The sequence below is a fragment of the Actinia tenebrosa genome, unplaced genomic scaffold, assembly GCF_029948245.1.
Source record: "Actinia tenebrosa isolate PJP-AT-01 unplaced genomic scaffold, QUT_ActTen_1.0 PGA_scaffold13__45_contigs__length_12533684, whole genome shotgun sequence".
In the NCBI taxonomy this organism is placed as follows: Eukaryota; Metazoa; Cnidaria; class Anthozoa; order Actiniaria; family Actiniidae; genus Actinia; species Actinia tenebrosa.
Genome location: NW_028292573.1, coordinates 11,160,728 through 11,178,932, shown reverse-complemented (window position 1 = coordinate 11,178,932; position 18,205 = coordinate 11,160,728). Strand labels below are relative to the sequence as shown.

General features: G+C 37.8%; 1 protein-coding gene across 2 annotated transcripts; it reads left to right on the top strand.

Annotated features, from left to right (window-relative positions):
* The first annotated feature begins 3,013 nt into the window (after nucleotides 1-3,013).
* Nucleotides 3,014-17,700, top strand: LOC116290770 (E3 ubiquitin-protein ligase MIB2-like). 2 transcript variants are annotated; one of them, XR_016119531.1, is made up of 14 exons: nucleotides 3,014-3,377; nucleotides 5,558-5,729; nucleotides 6,402-6,630; nucleotides 7,003-7,197; nucleotides 7,504-7,611; nucleotides 8,867-8,971; nucleotides 9,504-9,732; nucleotides 10,826-10,947; nucleotides 11,573-11,681; nucleotides 12,468-12,497; nucleotides 12,771-13,030; nucleotides 13,747-14,081; nucleotides 16,769-16,897; nucleotides 17,675-17,700. XR_016119531.1 is itself a non-coding variant. In XM_089028783.1 (7 exons), exons 1-7 carry the CDS (start codon nucleotides 3,149-3,151, stop codon nucleotides 9,729-9,731), a joined length of 1,266 nt encoding a protein of 421 aa, XP_088884909.1. In that variant the 5' UTR covers nucleotides 3,014-3,148; the 3' UTR covers nucleotides 9,732-9,840. The 2 variants fall into 2 exon arrangements, 1 of the variants encoding a protein (XP_088884909.1); XM_089028783.1 differs by lacking the exons at nucleotides 10,826-10,947; nucleotides 11,573-11,681; nucleotides 12,468-12,497; ... (2 more) ...; nucleotides 16,769-16,897; nucleotides 17,675-17,700 and having other exon boundaries at nucleotides 9,504-9,840.
* The last annotated feature ends 505 nt before the right edge of the window (nucleotides 17,701-18,205 follow it).

Genomic DNA, 18,205 nt, shown 5'->3' with positions numbered 1-18,205 from the left:
GACGGCATTACGAAAAATCGTTGCAGACCACTATGCATGTAACAGGGTTTTGAAGTAAGATGAAAATCGTTCTGTGAAACAGCTTTGAACCCCATATAACATTCATACATCCTTCAAAACCTTTCTTGAATGTCTCAAAACTTAGTAAGATTGCCCCATGTAAGGGAATCCGGAATCCAGGTCTTGGAATACGGAATCCCCCCTTTTGGAATCCGGAATGCGCTACTTTGAAATTCAGAGTCTACACTCAAATGCTGTTATGGATTGAACAAGTTATTCTAAACAGGTTTCAAGCATTGATAAGCGGAAATATGCAATGACAAGTGACGGTTCACAACTAGTAAACAATGGAAAATAAACATAAGTGGCGATATACCGTGATATAAGGGAATCAAAGCTAAAAACTTACAATTTTGTCCTTCTGCTGGTGCTACACGGCTTGATGACATTAGACTAACGTGTGTGTGAAACTCGGCCCTAGTCCTACTCTAGCGGTTTTGGCCGCGACATATGGATTGCAGTTTAGTTACGAATGTTTGAGTAGAATGTTGTTTTCTTTGAAAAGGACAGCGGCTTCGCTTAATGTGGGCTTGAAAGTTTCCTCTGCTAGTAATCAAATTGACTTTGTCATCCAACACGTCCGTTGTCTTACTTAACGTTGAAAATGAGCAAACAATACGTTATGGTGTCTGAAACTTAATGTATGCTCTTTTATCAATTGTTTTTTTATCACGCTAGTTATATATACCAGGGACACCTCCCTTGTTATACTGGCAACTATATCAAATATAATTTTCAGAGAAAGTACCTGAAAAAGCTGGCTCCTCAAAATCTCATTGATAAACTGGACACTTTCAAGTTCTCCCATAGTTATAACACTAGAAACTCTAGTGTTATAACTAGAATAGCTTAAAAAGAACATTTTTCTACAACTCAATTAATCTTCTAAATAACCTGAACATTAATCCAGCCTCAAGTATTAAGGACGCTCGAAAGACATGTTTTTCTTCCATTATGAAATTTTATACTAATGGTAATTTTAAAGTATTACGTATTTATTAAGCATTTTCCCGGTATCTTTGATATCTTTTGCTCGTCATAATAATAATTTACGAATAATAATTACTTAATTTATACAATCATTCATATTTATATTTACATCATATGTGTTCGAGAGGGCTTGTATTAGTTTGCTGCACATGTGCCTGGCGTCCCCTGGAACAATGGCTGTTTCCATGGTGGTGCATGTTGCTATGTGTCTTGGTCCAAACCCTCCCGAGAACTTGAACACTTTGCCGACTTGTCATAGAATAATTCCATATAATTCATATTTGTATTTACATAATATGTTTTCAGGAAGGCTTGGATCAGGTTACACTGCACATGCACCTTGTTTCCACTGATTCATGGTGGTGCATGCCTGCATGTATGTCTTGGTCCAAGCCTTGTTGAAAACTTGAATACCTTTAACAGTGTATTATACATATTTGTAATTTTTATCAAATTTTACCCTCTAATTTATTATCTTTTATGATGTTTGTATTTTTTGTTTAATTACCTTTTATTATCGTAATATATCTCTATATTTTTGTTAGGGCTGTAAGGGAGAGTACAGTTTTCTGTAATTACGGTTCCCTCTTTAAATAAAGTGTTACTACTTACTACTACTACTAGACCCTTGGAATCCGTAATCCAGAATCCGGAATCCACCATAGGTCCGGGGTAGTAAGGAAGTCGCGCAAGTATCAGATATTGTTTCCATCCCAGCTTCAAATTTAATCTTGAAGGAAATATTTCTTAGTGAAGACGACGTTCCTTTGGTAACTGACCTTGTCTGAAATATCGATTTTCATATTCAATTCAGTTACAAGGCCCGTGCCAAAAGAAACTTGCACTCGCACTCGCGTATTTTCAGTTTTCAAACTATTACAACTGTTTTCATTGCTATGCTCTGACAATAGTCGCGACAATGGAATTCTTGGTTTTCACCTACGTCATCATGAATTTCAAAAGAGTAAATTCGCATTATAATGAAATAAAAATTTTATATTCTTGCAAAGCGGTCCAAACTACATATGCTGGCCAAATTTTAAGGCTGTAAAGCATTTCGTTGCGGAACTATAGGCAAGTAAACATGACGCAATTTTTGGTTAAAATGTATGGAGCGGCCATCTTGGTGTTCCAAGTTGGTACACCATCATGGCGGACGAAATTCCAAAGGCTTAAAATGATGGAATATTTCATATGTTTGGCTATATTTCAATTAAATATACTTTATATAGATCTTTACAACGTGTCTAAGGGAAAATCTTTCAACTAGAGTAAATTATTTTGATATTTTCATCGCTATTTAGATAGACGTGACGGTATTGCGTGACACAAACTCAACCTTCATAACTCGGGAACCAAACATCGAAATGACTCGAGATTTTTTCTTGTGACTTATAACACTGATTTCTAAAACATATTTGAGAAATTCCTTTATACGATCTATAGTTTAGATTTTGATGTTTTGATGACGTCATGTGAAAAATAATGTCCTTATGTGAATCGCTAGAGTACGTTAAAGTACTTGGGAGCTTACCGTCTAATCTTTGATTTGATACACGGTAGTCTTTGCCCGATTTCCTTGTTATCCAGTCGATCATCGCGTACCAATGAAGTCAGTGGTAAAATATCAAGGGGAAATTTCTTGGCGACAGCGGTTATTTGTTGACCGACCTTTTCTTTGTCACAAGGTAATACTGTATATCTGTATTGTCATAGTATCTGAGGCTTTTCATAGCAGCAAAAGTGCCATAGATGACGCATGCATGGCAAAAAATTAAAGCAAAGAATGAGAAACTATTATTTTGATGATATTTAATTATTTGCAATCATTTTACTCAACTATAAGACAAACCCAGATAGGCCTGATTGGTATTCATATTTCCCAGAATTCGGGTCAAATCAACAGGAGTATCCGGTTTGCATTAGATTCGACTACTGATTGGCCGCATGATAATTAGGTATATGTCCCGATCATGTTCTTTAAACCTCTTTCGTATCCAACAACTTTCAATTTGTATCAAAGCTTTTCAGGCCAAAAAAAGCTGCTGGATGAAGTATCTTTTGCTTTCAGGAGTCTCTTAACGGGCTTGACTACATAATGTATCTGTTAGGATGTCGAGTTGTTCGAGGACCAGACTGGACGTGGGGCGACCAAGATGGAGGAGAAGGAGGTGTTGGAACAATCTTTAGCACCGATACCTTCTCCGATGGTAGCCCACTGAAAAACCAAACAGTTGTTGTTTGCTGGGACACAGGACAAGAAGCCTATTATCGACTTGGACTGGATGAAAAGTATGATCTGCGGATCCTTGATTCAGCTCCTTCGGGTAAGTGACTCAATTGACAACATTAAGGAAGAAACAACTTGGTCAAATATTGCATTATTTATATTATTAATACTAGATAATGGATGGCTGTTGACTCGATAGGTCATACTTTTTCAACAGCCATACACACTAAACTTGATCTCCGCTTTGTAAATATTTATTCTGTATTTTTCATAACTGTTCACTCTATATACATGTAATATTTCCTATATTTTGTATTGTAATTTTGTGTGTGAAATAAACTTGACTTGACTTGACTTGTTGTTATGACGACACTGAACTAAGTGATTTTAGAACCAAGATTTCTCTAAAATTTGGATCATTGAGATGATGTACTTTTCTATTTTTTTTAAAATGAACATTCAATATCATTATAAAATTCATGTTTTTTTCCTTGTATGACCTCAGCTCATTTCTAGCCAAGAGTAAATAAAAGTGTTTTTAGTGTTTTTATTTCCGAGCCAAAAAGCTTCCTACTTCTGAAGCCAGAACTGCTGAAAAAAATAGATAAAATGTCGGTTCAATAAACTTTAAATTAACCCAGTAACTAAGTAAGGGACATCTGATTAGATGCTGTGAGGAGGGGTTACGTGAATCCCTAAAAAATATCGAGCAAGCCTTTGCCTACGAAAAAATATCTCGCAGTCTCTCCTTTCAGTAAAGAAACAATCGAGCAAGCACACATGCAATATGCATATAGTGGTTGTTCTAAAAAATATACCCTGCTACATAAATTCATGCAACACCCCCCCCCCCCCCCCTCTCACTTATCTAATGATCCATCCCTAATCACTTACTTTTAGCACACGTCGGTGTCGGAAAACTACAATATTTTGCCTTCTAATTTGCAGTTAGATGAAGGGTCAGGGAACTTCCTTCCTTCCCTCCTTCCTTCCCTCCTTCCTTCCTTCCTTCCCTCCTTCCTTCCTTCCTTCCCTCCTTCCTTCCTTCCTTCCCTCCTTTCTTCCTTCCTTCCTCCCTTCCTCCCTCCCTCCCTCTCTCCCTCCCTCTCTTCCTCCCTCCCTTCCTTCCTGTCTTCCTTTTAATCATTCTTCCTTCCTTAATTTCTTTTTTTACTTCCTCTATTATTTCCTCTTTTCTTCCATACCTCCTCCTTCCCAACCTCCCTCCTTCCCTCCCTCCCTCCTTATACCCTAAATCCTCTATTTAGCCCCCCCTCTCTGATAAGCCCCCCCTTTTTAAAGGAAGAAATTTGTTAAGCCCCCCCTCTCTTTTTAGCCCTCCCCCTTTCACAACTAAAGAATCACGTGTACTGATTAAAGGTGATTTATTAAAGTCTTGGTTGTTCAGAACATTTCTTTTTAGCATGCTTTGTTAATATTACCATGTTTTAGTTTTGCTATTCACAATAATCATGAATTATACTTGAGAGACTAACACAGGTGAATCAAATAATAAAAATGCCATGTACATCACTACAGATTATGCGAGACGGTCAATAGTAATGCTTCTGTTTAATCCCGAGTTATAATCATATTACATACTGTGTTTCAACTAAATCAATAAGCCCCCCCTCTCCAATAAGCCCTCCCTCAAATGTGCCTGAAATAAATAAGCCCCCCGGGGGGCTAAATAGAGGATTTACGGTAACTTTGTATATGAGAATAAATATAAACTATATTATGGCTTTATATGAATACAGTATTACTTCGGTTTGCGATATAAATTCAGGGAACTCGGTAGTTACAAGCTACATTGGTGTTGAATCTTTTTTTTGTTTTCCGACGCCGTCAAACGAAAATAATCAGTCCGTACCTTTTATGTCCTGGACGTTCTGCAAAAAATAATTTCACAACAAGCTGTTGAAAAGTCTGAGTTCGCATAATATCGAAAGCTGCAGTAAAACAGTCCTTTTTCTTGACGCATGTCACCATACTGTTTTTGTTGGTATGTTTTTCATTTATTCAGAATTTTTCATTTATTGTCTTTAAAACTATAGAGGTTTTGCATCATAACGTGATGATAGCCATATTAGATGACAGGAACAATGCAATTGTTTTGCATGAGAAAGAATTCAATTCCTGAGAGCAAATGGATTTTATTGTTCTGCCAGCTAACCATAGGCAGCCCAAACTGTATGATGCACGTGGACAAGTGATGGTGCAAAATCTCTGAATTTCAAAACGTTAACATCCATACATTACACTTGACCGTTACAGGTGTTTGTTTTGAGAAGGTGATATGTGATGGATGCAGCCAGAATCCTCTCCTTGGAACAAGATGGAAATGTACAGATTGTGATGACTATGATTTGTGTACCCAATGCTATAATAATGAGGTGCATTACTTGGTTCATAGTTTTGAGAGACATGATCACTGCGAACTGAAAAGGTACCTGAAAAATATACTATATGCTTACCACTTATGCATACTGTTGACTCTAGTTTTTTCCTTACATTCTTCCATTTATCCTTCCTACCATACAATCAATCATCCTTCCTTTCCTCCATCTTTCATTTCTTTCGAAATTCCGCTATTTCGTCCTTTCATTCTTCCTTCCTGTCTTCCTTTTAAACATCCTTTACTTCCTCTATTATTTCCTCTTTTCTTTCATACCTCCTTCCTGCCACCCTCCCTCCCTCCCTCCCTCCCACCCTTCCTCCAACCCTTCCTTCCTTCCTTCCTACCTTCCTTCTTTCCTTCCTTCCTTCCTTCCTCCCTCTCTCTCCCTCACTCCCTTCCTTCCTTCCTTCCTTCCTTCCTTCGTTCCTCCCTCCCTCCTCCCTCCCTCCCTTCCTTCCTTCCTTCCTTCCTTCCTTCGTCCCTCCCTCCCTTCCTTCTTTCCTTCCTTCTTTCCTTCCATCCATCCTTCCTTCCATCCTTCCTTCTTTACTTCTTTCCTTCCTTCCTCCTTTCCTTCCTTCCTCCCTCCCTCCATTCCTTCCTTCCTTTCTTCCTTCCTTCCTTCTATCTTTCAGACCTCTTTCCATCCCTTCCATAACCCATAATCCTTTGTTCCTTGCTTTCTTCCACCTAACCCTACCAATATCACATACATCACAGTAAACCAGTTGGCCAGCGGTCTTCTTCTGTAAAGGTTCAAGCTAAAGGTATATTCCCAGGTTCTAAGGTGATAAATGGAAGGGACTCAGAAGATGATGTGGGATCCATGACAGGTATCGTCATCATGGATCATCATATGAATGACGATATACCCAGGGGTAAAGTTCTTGTTGAATGGGGTGGTCAATCAGCAATAAATATTGAACACAGACTCGGTTTTGATGGAAAGGTAAGAGAAAATAGCCTACATGGTAATATTTCTTAGGAATCGCATTAAATAGTAAAAATTCCACCAAAATTGTATTTCGTCAATAATCTTATTTTTAATAGAATATTTCTTAATATTTCTTTTTAACAAAATACTTCTCGTGTTGAGAATACCTGACTCGTTCGCTGCATTCACTCGTAAGAGATATCATCGATGATAAAATCGGCATCTCCACGCGACCATGTTAAATATCCTGTATTTACGTCATTATTATTTCAGTGTCAAAATGAATAAATAACTTCATAAATTGCAAACATTAAAAAATATATATGTGGCTTTTCGCAAATTCATTACTAAAAACAAAGCAAAATTCATTTCAATATTTTGTAACAGGTTGATCTGAAGCTGGAAAGATCTGTCCCTGACATCTACTACTACAGGGATCACCTGATGATTCCGAGAATTCTCGTGCGTACTGATGAAAGGTTTCAAGTTAAAGACAAGGTGACAGTGCACTTGGACCTCGACGATCTGCATCAAATAATAAAGGCTAAATATGACGGTCACTGGGATGCCGACATGGAAAGGGTATGATAATTTGATTGTGAAGAAATGCATCATCCAGTATTCTCTCCTCACAATGGTCCCTTTTCTCATATTAGGTAGATACCACTGTGTTTTAAGACTAAATACTCATAAAGTAGACAATGTGCAGCTTGAACATTAACAATTAAAAGTTTTAAAATCCCACGGACTTGACATCTATGAATGTTGACCTATAAATAAGGCTAAGCCTGTGCAAATGTGATCTTCAAAAACAGCATTTTTTTAAACTTTAATTTAAGTTCTCGATTTTTTCTTTCTTTCTTTTTTCTAACGAAAACAATGTTTTAGGGAATAACTGAAGAAGGTATTGTGGAATATATTGATGAAAATGGAGTTGAGGTTAAATTTAAAGCCCTGAAAGAAACTTTGCTGTTTCCCCATGAATGTCTCTCCAAGGTAAGAGTGTAATGTTGAAACGAATAGCCCACCCAGACTGATCATATGGTCTTCCGTGCAGGAAAAGGCATATCTTTTGCTCCAGGCCGAATTTGAGTAAGAACAATAGTCATTCAGACTGTAAATTTGTTTTTGGAGAAAGGATCTATCATGGCCATGCGTCTTTGCGCTCCCAATACTTGATGAGTAATTAGAAAAAATGTTGTCCAGATGAAAATAGGAATTCAGTTACCTTCATCGGTCAGGTTATTGTCCATGCTTTTTTTAATAATGGTGGTGGCAACGGAAAGCTCGGGTCTGCTAACCATCGCTTTCATCATTGTTATCATCATCATCATCATCGTTGACCACCTTCATCACCATGATATAGGTATCATCATAACCATCATATCATTGTCACCATTGAATCATCACCATTATCTTTAGGGACTGGTCATTATTTAAGTCGGAGGGGGGGGGGGGGGGGGAGGAGAAAATGCCTGTGATACTAAAAAAATTTGAGAACCCCACCTGATAGCATTCAATTTTTTCAGGAATCCCCTTCCAGATTGATTGAAAAATTCAGGACCCCCCTCAATAAAAAGAGAATATTTTACAAAATGGCTATAATGGCAAGTCACAAAAACTCCTACCTCGCTTATTCACTATTGCTGCCAAATGTTCCAACAACATAATCATCATCATCATCTGAGTCATCATCATTTGAATCTCTATCTGGAGTGTAATGCAAATTTTAATAGCCAAAAGGAAAACTCCATTGAAAAATGAAAAAACTTGAATTCATATATGTAAGCAAAAAAACTATTCTCAAGACCCCCCTAAATATAACTTTCAGCTTTCAAGACCCCCTATTTTTTGCTAGAAATAATTCAGGATCCCCCATTTTCTCCTCCATCTCCCCCCCCCCCCCCCCCCCCCCACCCGACTTAAATAATGACTTGTCCCTTATCACCATGATAGTTGTCACCACTACCATCACTATCGTCATTGTTACCAACACATGCACCATCGCCATTACCACCATCATTACCGTCGAATAATCTCCATTATTTTCATCAATATTAAGCTGATTACACCAGCTACATGTGTACAATAAACAAATTTATATTATCTCTCATTTTTCAGTCATAGATAGTCAAAGATAATCGTTACGTCAAATTATTAAAGTCTTTGTACAATGGAATTAACTTGATCGAAGTTATCGATTAATTTAGTTTTGATTTCTATGTATTTTTTGCCATCTAAAAATACGCAGATCCATGATCTAAGGGTAAAAGACAGAGTCGCTATTTCTGGTTACAAAGAAAAAGTAAAAATACTACAAGAAGGTCACAGAGGATGGATTGACCAAATGGAGAAGGTATGCATATCAAAACAGGTATAGTATAAATTCAATTTTCAATTTGGGACAGTGTTTTGATTGGTTACCTACCAAAACCGCAAGGCATTATGGGGATGTGAAAGTCGAGAATACTATATAATGGTGATATATAACGTAAAAATTAAGGAATATTAAACGCGCGCGCATGTCTTTCAACTGCCGGATATAAACACGCCGGGAATGAGCTGTAGAGCACGAAAGAAGCAAGATTAGAAGCACGAGGCGTAGTCGAGTGTTTCTCTTGATGTCAAAGTGTTCCACATCTCCCAAAGTCACAGTAAAACGACATAAACAGTCGTTTTATATTGCTTTTATAAGATATTTTTGAACGATCTTGCGCGAGCGTGTCACTGTCCTCTGATATAAACGACGTATCAAACCAATCAGCGTGCGCGTTTTATTTCGAATATTTTTATTAAATGATATATTTTCCAGATTTTCCCTCTCACTTTTATCTGGAAATTGGTCGACTCCCTGTGAATCTAATACTCGGATAAATGTTGTGCTGCAGGTGCTCGGCCAAGAAGGGACAGTAACAGAAATCGATGAGAAAGGCGATGCAAGAGTTCAAGTTGGAGAAGTGAAATGGTGGTTTAACCCTGCTGTGCTGATCCTAGAATCTAAAGAAGAAGAAAGGGAACCCGCTGGTACAGCGATGACAGACGATGCTAAAGATGACGCTGGAGAAGACGAGAGTGCAGCTTTGACTGTAGTCAGGGAAAGCAGCAAAAAATCCTAAGGTGTTATAGTACAATATATTTTAATTGTCAGACAAAAAAAAACGTGTAAATGAAGTAATCAACCGAGAGAAAATGAACTAAGAGAAGAAATCTCTGGTATTCATGCTTGTAACCATCATCGAGGCACCGTTTGTTGCTATTTTTAGAATCATATTTGTTATCGTTTATTTTTCGGCACGCGCATACCGCATGCGCTCTAAGCTGTTTGCTTATGTTTACTTGCAAATTTTACAATAGCAGAGCGTATTCTCGCAATCTGATTGGCTGACAGCTATGATCAATAAGAGGACAGACACATGGTGTGACGAATCGCTCATTTTATTGTTAAAAAACAAATCGCTCGTAGATTTCCATTGTCTGTCCTCTTATTGATCATAGATGACGTCTTAAAATGTTCAAAACGCAAGTGGAACCACGAGCGTAGTGAGAAAGCATGAGCAAACAAGGGAGCACATTAAAATTTTGTTTGTGTAAAGAAAGTTATTGTTCTTGGTTGATCTATCTAGCGCGCGCAATCCATCATGTGACAGGCGTTCCTCTTAGTGTTTTGGTTTCGGCCGATCCGAATGGCTTACGATCGTGTAAGGAATGGAATGACGAGTGTAATAGGAGGGGAGTGAAACAGTGGAAATTTTATCGTCCTATGCTCGTAGCAGATTCACTCCCCTCCCTTTGTACACGACACTCCGCTCCTCGCAAGAAATTCGTCGGTTTTCGGAGTAAATTCGCTAGCCTGACTAAAGCAAGGAACGCCTGCTATAAAGTGTAGCGCGCGCACGTAAACAAGAACTACAAGGAACGCCTGCTATATCAACACAATCAAAATTTTAACGTGCTCCCTTGGAGCAAACGGCGTAGAGTGCCAGCAGTACGCGCGTGCAGAAAAAACAAACGATCAAGTTAGTGATTCTAAAAATAGCATCAAAGATTCTCAAAAAATAACAAAGAGTGCTCTCGATAGGTTGCGGGAATTCCTTCTCTTATTTCATTTTCACTTGAACCAACTTAATCACAAAATATATCGTTATTTACTCTATAATTTCTTTATACACTGTAACATTATTCTGTGGGTTCCAATTACGATATTTTTCAGAAGAACTTTTGGAAGACTTACCAGAAGTATTAGCTACCTGTAAAGAAGTTGCGAAAGAGGTTATGTCTAAAATGACTGAGGGCTTGGAAAAGCTTTGTGACAATGCTCGCAAAAAGTTAATAGTAAGTCGTGACCTTGATAGTGTTTGTAAACTGCGAACGGTGCCTGTTCTTCCCTTGGCCACTGTTTGGTGTTTGCCTTGATGGATTTTGTCGATTGAGGATAAGTAACTAGTTAATTATTAAATGTCTTGTCAAATGTGACTTACATTCGGGGTAGAGTTCTTTTATTCCTGCCCTTACAAATCCATACTTTTTGTGTCGGTTCCTTTTATATACTATCATCATCATCATCACGCAACATTCTTTATTGGAAAAACCAATACCTATAAATAAAGGGAGACTACACATCGATCGCAGTTAGGAATATCGAATATCTCGTTCCCAGAATTTACTCGTTAGCCAAATCGTAGGTACTTGAAAATCCCACAGACCAGAAGACAGAATTTTGCGACCAAGTCGTCAGAGCGCGTGCATACTCTATCTCCAAATCGCTGACTAGAAAACGCCGTTCCAACCTTTCTAAAAGTTGGCTTCCTGTAACACCACATCAATATCAACACCTAATATGTTGCATTAACGACATTTTTATCTGGCCTGGTTCACATTTGCATAACAAGCATGAGCATGCGAGTCTTCAGGTGGACAATGACAGTAATTAATTCCCTTTTTGCCATTGTTCACTTAGGTAGAAAATATTCCATCGACTTTGAAAAATGCTTTGGATAAGAGGGTAACAGTTTTGGGGAAAAAAACAAGAAAGTTGCGAAAAGAGGGTCAAAACTGTGGAACAAAAAGTAAGGTGTCTTTGACAAAGTTGCAAAATGAGTCTTTTCTACACATAAAGGGGCGTAGTGAGTTCTTGGTCATAGAGGGCGATGTACCATTTTCCCGCCAATACAAACGCGTACGCATTTTATCTTTCAGAGTTTCCCGCTATATCCCCAGGTTTAGTAAAACGCTTTTTTTTTTTGTGGGGAAGGGGGTTAGTTGCCTCCCCTCGCTACGCAACTGCGCACACATGAAATTTATTGATGATTAGACATTACTGGTGGATGCATCGTAAAAATGAAATCGTAAAAAGCCAGGGGGCACTCCTTTTATCCAAGTGTCCAAGGTACTCCTTTCAATCGCCGGTCCAGAGCTGAAAATATTTCCTGTGTGAACCTCGTAGACCCTTTTAGGGGCGCAATTTTTAATTAATTTCTTTATCGAACAAACGTGAAAAGCAAAAGAAAGATGTTGTCCAGTCACAGATTAAATGGTATCAGCACAATCGCCTTCAATCATAAATGGTCGTACCTCTTAGGGTTTGAAATCAACATTGCTTCAACAGCAACCGCTGATTACCCCCACCACATAGACAAAGGGCTATGGCACCCCCACCTCCCACCACCCCCCCCCCCCCCCCCCCCCCCCCACCGGGGTAAATCAAAAATGCTCATTTTCATGTCTGGCACATTCGAAAGCGTTAAAAGTACCGTTGATTAGTTGAATGACTGACATTGTTTGAATTACTGATTGACACATCACTAGCACACTTTTCTGATAATGATGTTTTTGTCTCTTCATCGTTTCTACAGGTTAAAGATATTACATCAAGCACAGACAAGGTTTGTAAAACGTTTGGCATGGTACAGTCTTATGATTATAAAGGGAAATTATTTTTTATTGGGAAAGAGAGGGCTGGGGGATTGCCAGTTAACTCCTCAACTAGGGTTTAACCTGTATAAAGTCTGCGGTCATCAAAAGCATGCATCGAATGTGGTTTTTACTTTTGTCATGGTTGTGTGCACTGGCCTATGAGTCAATAGCCCATTCGGGCTCGACGACTAATTGCTAAGTAGTTGATTAATGAAGCCTCTTTTTAACCTTACTTTATTTAGGAGCCAGTAGAGTATTTTGGGATTCTTTTTACTGATCGTTATTTCGATGACCTCCCAGAGGATATTTTCTACTCTATGATACGGTACTTCGACGATAAAGACATACAATGGATTGGAGAGGGACCGTGGAAACCAGAGAAATTTCTTCGTAAATTTCCAAAAGAAGGTTACGAAAGAAAAGATTGTCTACAATATCTATTTGAAGTTTTGGGTGAAAATTTTCCAGCAGTTGTATAAACTATTAGGATTGCTAACGGTTGGTAAGTTTCTCCTGGTTTCTCCCTATTTTATTTCATGAGATATATTAGTTAGGGGACCTCTAACCTCGTGGTCTTCCTTGTCAGACGACCTGTTGTTTGAATAAAGTATGATCATTGTTATCATTATCATTATGATGATCATCAGCAACATCAACATCACCATCCCCACTATATCATAATCGTTATCATATTTTCAGATTATCATCACCATCACTGATCTTATCATCTAATATCATCATTTTATCATCATAGCCTGATCCATCATCATTATAATATCATCATCATCGTATCATCATCATCATCATCATTATTAACATCATTATTAAATTTCTACCCAAATTCAGACCCGTATGCACCTCGAAGACGTTAGCAATTGACGGAAAGATAAAGGAACCTAAAACAAGGGAGCACGGCAAATGCACGCACGCTCGCGGTTTTGAAAAGTTGGGTTGCCTGTGGTGATGGCGTAATTTGACACAGGAAGACCGTTATAGCAGTTTTTGCGCTTTGGTTGGCCTTTGGTATAAATATACACGGGGTTTAACTTATGTGTAGCGCCATATTGGATTGAGTGCGCACTATATTTGTTCGAAAAACCGCATTCGTCATCACCATTTTTTAATATAGGAAACCCAGCTTTTCAAAACCGCGCGCGTGCGTGCATTTGCCGTGCTCCCTTGCCTAAAAATGTTATATTCACCATTACCTTTCCCCAGGTAAAGAGTTAGTGACTACGCCTCTCAAGGATAACCAAGAGCTCAAAGAAAAAACCATAGAAATTGTAAGTAGAAACCCGGATTGCTGCTGGGAGACTTTGGCTGGTCATTTACAAGTCGATGAAACGATATTGAAGAAATGTAGGGAAGATTACTCGGGAGATACACATGAAATAACAAGCCAGATGCTCAGAGAATGGATCGAAACATCAGATAAGAACTGTACATTAGAGATCATATTTGATGCTTTACGGTTGTGTGAGTATAAAGAAACAGGGATAGAACTAGCCACCTATACGACGGAAATATGCAGAATACAATTGCACAGCTAACAGGTAAAGTAGGTAAAATATGATTAGTTATAGTAATCATAAAAGGAGGGTCCTGAAGGCGTAAAACGGCAGCTGGGATTTAAGGTGCAGACGCACGGTGCAACATTGCATGCAACATTGCACGCGACAGGACTGTTGCAACGTGTGTCTACCCCAAACTTGTTGCACGCAACATTGCATGCAACAAATCTGAAGTTGAATCGCGCTCTACTCTTGCAACATTGCGCGCAACAAATTTCATCATATGAACATGGCTGCAACATTACCTGCAACATTTTGAAATTTCCAGCCAATCAGCTTGCACCAAATTTATACCTGCTGACCAAATATCCGCTTAACATAGCAGGCTGACACAAGCGATGTTGCGTGATTTTGTTGCAATGTGTGTCACCCCGATTCAAATTTGTTGCTTGCAATGTTGAGTGCAATATGTTGCACCGTGTGTAAGCACCTTTAGTCTTCTTTGGGGCTGGGAAAATGGGATTTCATGCACTGGGTCTGGGATTTTGCCATTTCTGAGACTGGGATGTTTTTAGTCTACCTCTATAACTAACTAAACTAGTTAAATTAAGACCCTGACCGTATTCTTCATTAGAATATTTTTATTCCTTTCATAAAGCCTAACTATTTTTTGAGAAGCTTGAAAACTTAAGCTTTAAATTTTGAGATTCAATTTTACCAGTTTTCATCTGTTTTCATGTGTGAGAAAGATTTAACAGATCAAAAACAGTTTTCCGTGTTTTATACTCTTATAAAACACGCGGGATGTTGAGAGAACACGAGAGGAGCATAGGAAACCACGACGCGTAGCGGAGTCTGTATAATCAAGGAATACAGTGGTAATTTTGAACTCCAAAACACTTTTAAGTTTGTCACCCATCACGAGCATGCGCAAAAAGGTTAGACCACTGAGTAGGTTCATACGTTGGAAATTTAATCCCACAGTAGCAGAAAAATAACTAAATGAAAAATGACACGCCAAACCAACATTTATAAAACTCTTTCATTTTATTTTTTCGATACCCACATACTATGTTAAGTATTAAAGCGTAACGGGCAAAAGTATGAACACATTTGATGTACTGGCATACTTCTATGTAGGGGCTTTTTAATACCCAACGCATTTCGATGAAGGCTGTTGAAATCCCTTACCGCAAATCGACGAAACTAACAAGATATCCATCCTGAAACGCTTAAAAAATAGTTAAATGAAATTGAAACCATCTCAAAAACGGTGAATCCATATTATTTAATCCTATGCAACTGTTTAACTAGTCTTTGCATGTTTTTTGTAGAGGAGAATTCCTGTATAACAGGTTTTTAGAAGACCGGTTATATGAAAAACTATTGAAATCTCTTGCCGCCAATCGATGAGGCTGAGAAGGTGTTAAACATGAAACTATTTAAAAAATGTAGTTAAAAATTGAAATCACTTCAAAAACGATGAATCTATAATATTCAATCCTATATGAAACTGTTCAACTAGTTTTTGCATGTTTTCGTGAAGGAGAATTCCTGAATAGCAGGGTTTTGGATAGTCTCCCACACAGCCGCTTTCAGTGTCGATGTCGTCACGCAACACTGAAAGCGGCTGTGGGGGAGACTAGGTTTTGGATGACCGGTGTATTAAAAACTATTTAAATCCCTTGCCGCAAATCGACGAAGCTGACAAGATATCTATCCTGAAATTGTAACGTTAGTATAACCAATCCCACATAATAAGTTATGTTTTTTTATTTACTTTTAATTTTCGGAAGGTGGCAGAAGTTTATTTCTTTCCCGTCATTGTAAATAACGCGTCTTCTTATCTCGGAATAATAATGTTATTATTACCGTCGTTTTAATCCCTTAAAGCAGGATTTTGTACAGAAAATAAGAAAATATGTTCATTAATTATCATAAGATTTATAGTAAGCCAAAAAGCTCTAAGGCAAAAAAATATTGGACGCGCGAATCAAATCAAAAGCGCAAGTACATACCTTAAACTTTACGTTGTCCCTTTAAATTTCCACCACAGGGAGCCAAGACACAACTGACGCCGAAAAATGCTTTATAAAAAAATAATTAAAATACTTTTGCTAAATGTTTTGTACTTCAGGGACAGTCCATTATGAGCTCTCTTTAGATCTATCAAAAAATTGGTTGATTTTGCTTTGCTTCATAGACAACGAGGCGATTGAAAATATGTACCCGAAATAAGCGTTTTCGAGGTTGACCCAAATTTTTCGAAAATTTAAAAAATTGTTTTTATCATACAAAATACACATTAATAGAAAGCTACGAATGAGGGCTACACAGATCTGACATTATTTTTCCAAATAAAGGAATATGTCGTATTTTATGGGTGATTGAATTTTCAGTGAGCAAGCTGTCTGGTCAGCGGTATAGCGTTTTCAGCAATTTCCTTTTTTCTCACCCTTTCTAAAAATTTTTCGAAATGAAACTAACAAAGTTAGTAGTTCTATGAACCTCTTCTATCATGGTCTAAACAAAAATTTAAAAAGCCTTTCACAAGTTACCAAAAAAAGACAATAATTTATTTTCGTTTTTGGGAATCCTGTGGCCGTTGTGTGGTGCCTATAACACAGAAGCCCGTCACATGGAAAGGCAATAAAACAAAACATTCTCACCTTCAATTCCCTTTTGCGCACTAGTTATTGTGTTTACCTAACAGCTTTTTGAATCTCCAGGGATTGGTAGAATACGAAAATGAGTTGTTTTGTTGTTCGACATCTTGGAACAAGATCTAGAGACGACCTCGGAGCGACTAAAACTCAAGAACCTTGCAGATTAGAACTCCTGGGCGGTAGGAATGAAAGGTAACGCAAACTATGGACTTTAATTAACGTTTTGAGTGATCTAAACATTAGAAATAAATTCAATCCAAACGTTTATTGCCATTTGAAGTTGTGTCTTGAAGGAGTTTTTTCCTAGGTGTTTTACACACTAAGTTAAATGTGCTGCGTTTTGCTTTGGTTTTGCAGGCTGAAACATCTTTTTTACGCTTGAATTTAATTACTTTTCAGTCGTATGCTGTTTTATGTTGGCTAAAACAGTGTAAAGGTCTTAACTTTAACAAAAATAAAAACTTTATGATATCATGATATGATGCGCATAATATTATACAAAGCGGAGGTCCGGCCGTTTCATTGCAGGGTGTGGTGTGAGCGTGTGTGTGTGGGGGGAAGGGGGGTGGGGTTGGAGGGCTTTTCTCTGCCTGTCGTACGCATATAAACTTATTTCTTTATATGATGAAATTGTTTTTCAAATAAATCTTTGTATCTTTATACATATACTGACGAATTACATTAGTGTGATGTATGCGCATTCAGCCACAATTTTGCGCCTCGCAAAAATCAAGTTCTCATTTTATTATTTACTTTAGTCCTTACTTTAAATCATTTATATGATACAGTGATTTTATTTGGCCAATTAAAAAAGTTGTACTCGGAATTACTAACAGTTACAGAACTGAAATAAGGCAGTTTACGGGATGTATTGTGCTTAATATTTTTTTCATGGGCCAAGTAAGATCACTAACCCTTTAGGATGATACTCTTTATTAACATCATTCTTTTTTCTATTACATTATATAGGTGTAGGCTAAACCAGCTCTGCATAAAGCCAACGACAATCCAAGAACTGATAAACAAGGCTGAAGATTAAAGTTATCTAGTTAACTACGTACGCTTATTATTTTTTATGATCAATTATCTGTCTCTATTGACCTCTTATAATAAATTAATTGTGCTATATGACCTCTTTTTCAAAATCACTTTTTTCCCCCGCAAAAAAACTTATACTTTTTACCGCCTTATTATGATCGACTTCTTACGTTCCCCGCTTTTTTCCCGCCAAAAAACTTAGAAAAATTTTCAGACCCTACCTTTCTCACACACCCATTGTATCTCATAGCACCCAAACTTCTTTGCAAGATACATTTGTCTTAATACTATTAACTTTATCACTTTACCCAACCCACATAATCCCCTGGCCTTTGTTCCCCTCATATCCATTGTTTCAGTCAGGTGAGCAAATAAACAATAGACATTAATATTCATTCGAATTGTTATTAGGTCATTCATATTCAGTAATACAAAAGACCTACGATTTAAGGTTACTTCCAA

Excerpts from the sequence above, each read along its gene's own strand:
- LOC116290770 (XM_089028783.1), top strand. The coding sequence starts at position 3,149 with ATGTATCTGTTAGGATGTCGAGTTGTTCGAGGACCAGACTGGACGTGG. Across the intron at positions 7,198-7,503 it reads GGGATGCCGACATGGAAAGG|GGAATAACTGAAGAAGGTAT; the intron begins GTATGATAATTT and ends ACAATGTTTTAG. Across the intron at positions 7,612-8,866 it reads CCCATGAATGTCTCTCCAAG|ATCCATGATCTAAGGGTAAA; the intron begins GTAAGAGTGTAA and ends AAAAATACGCAG.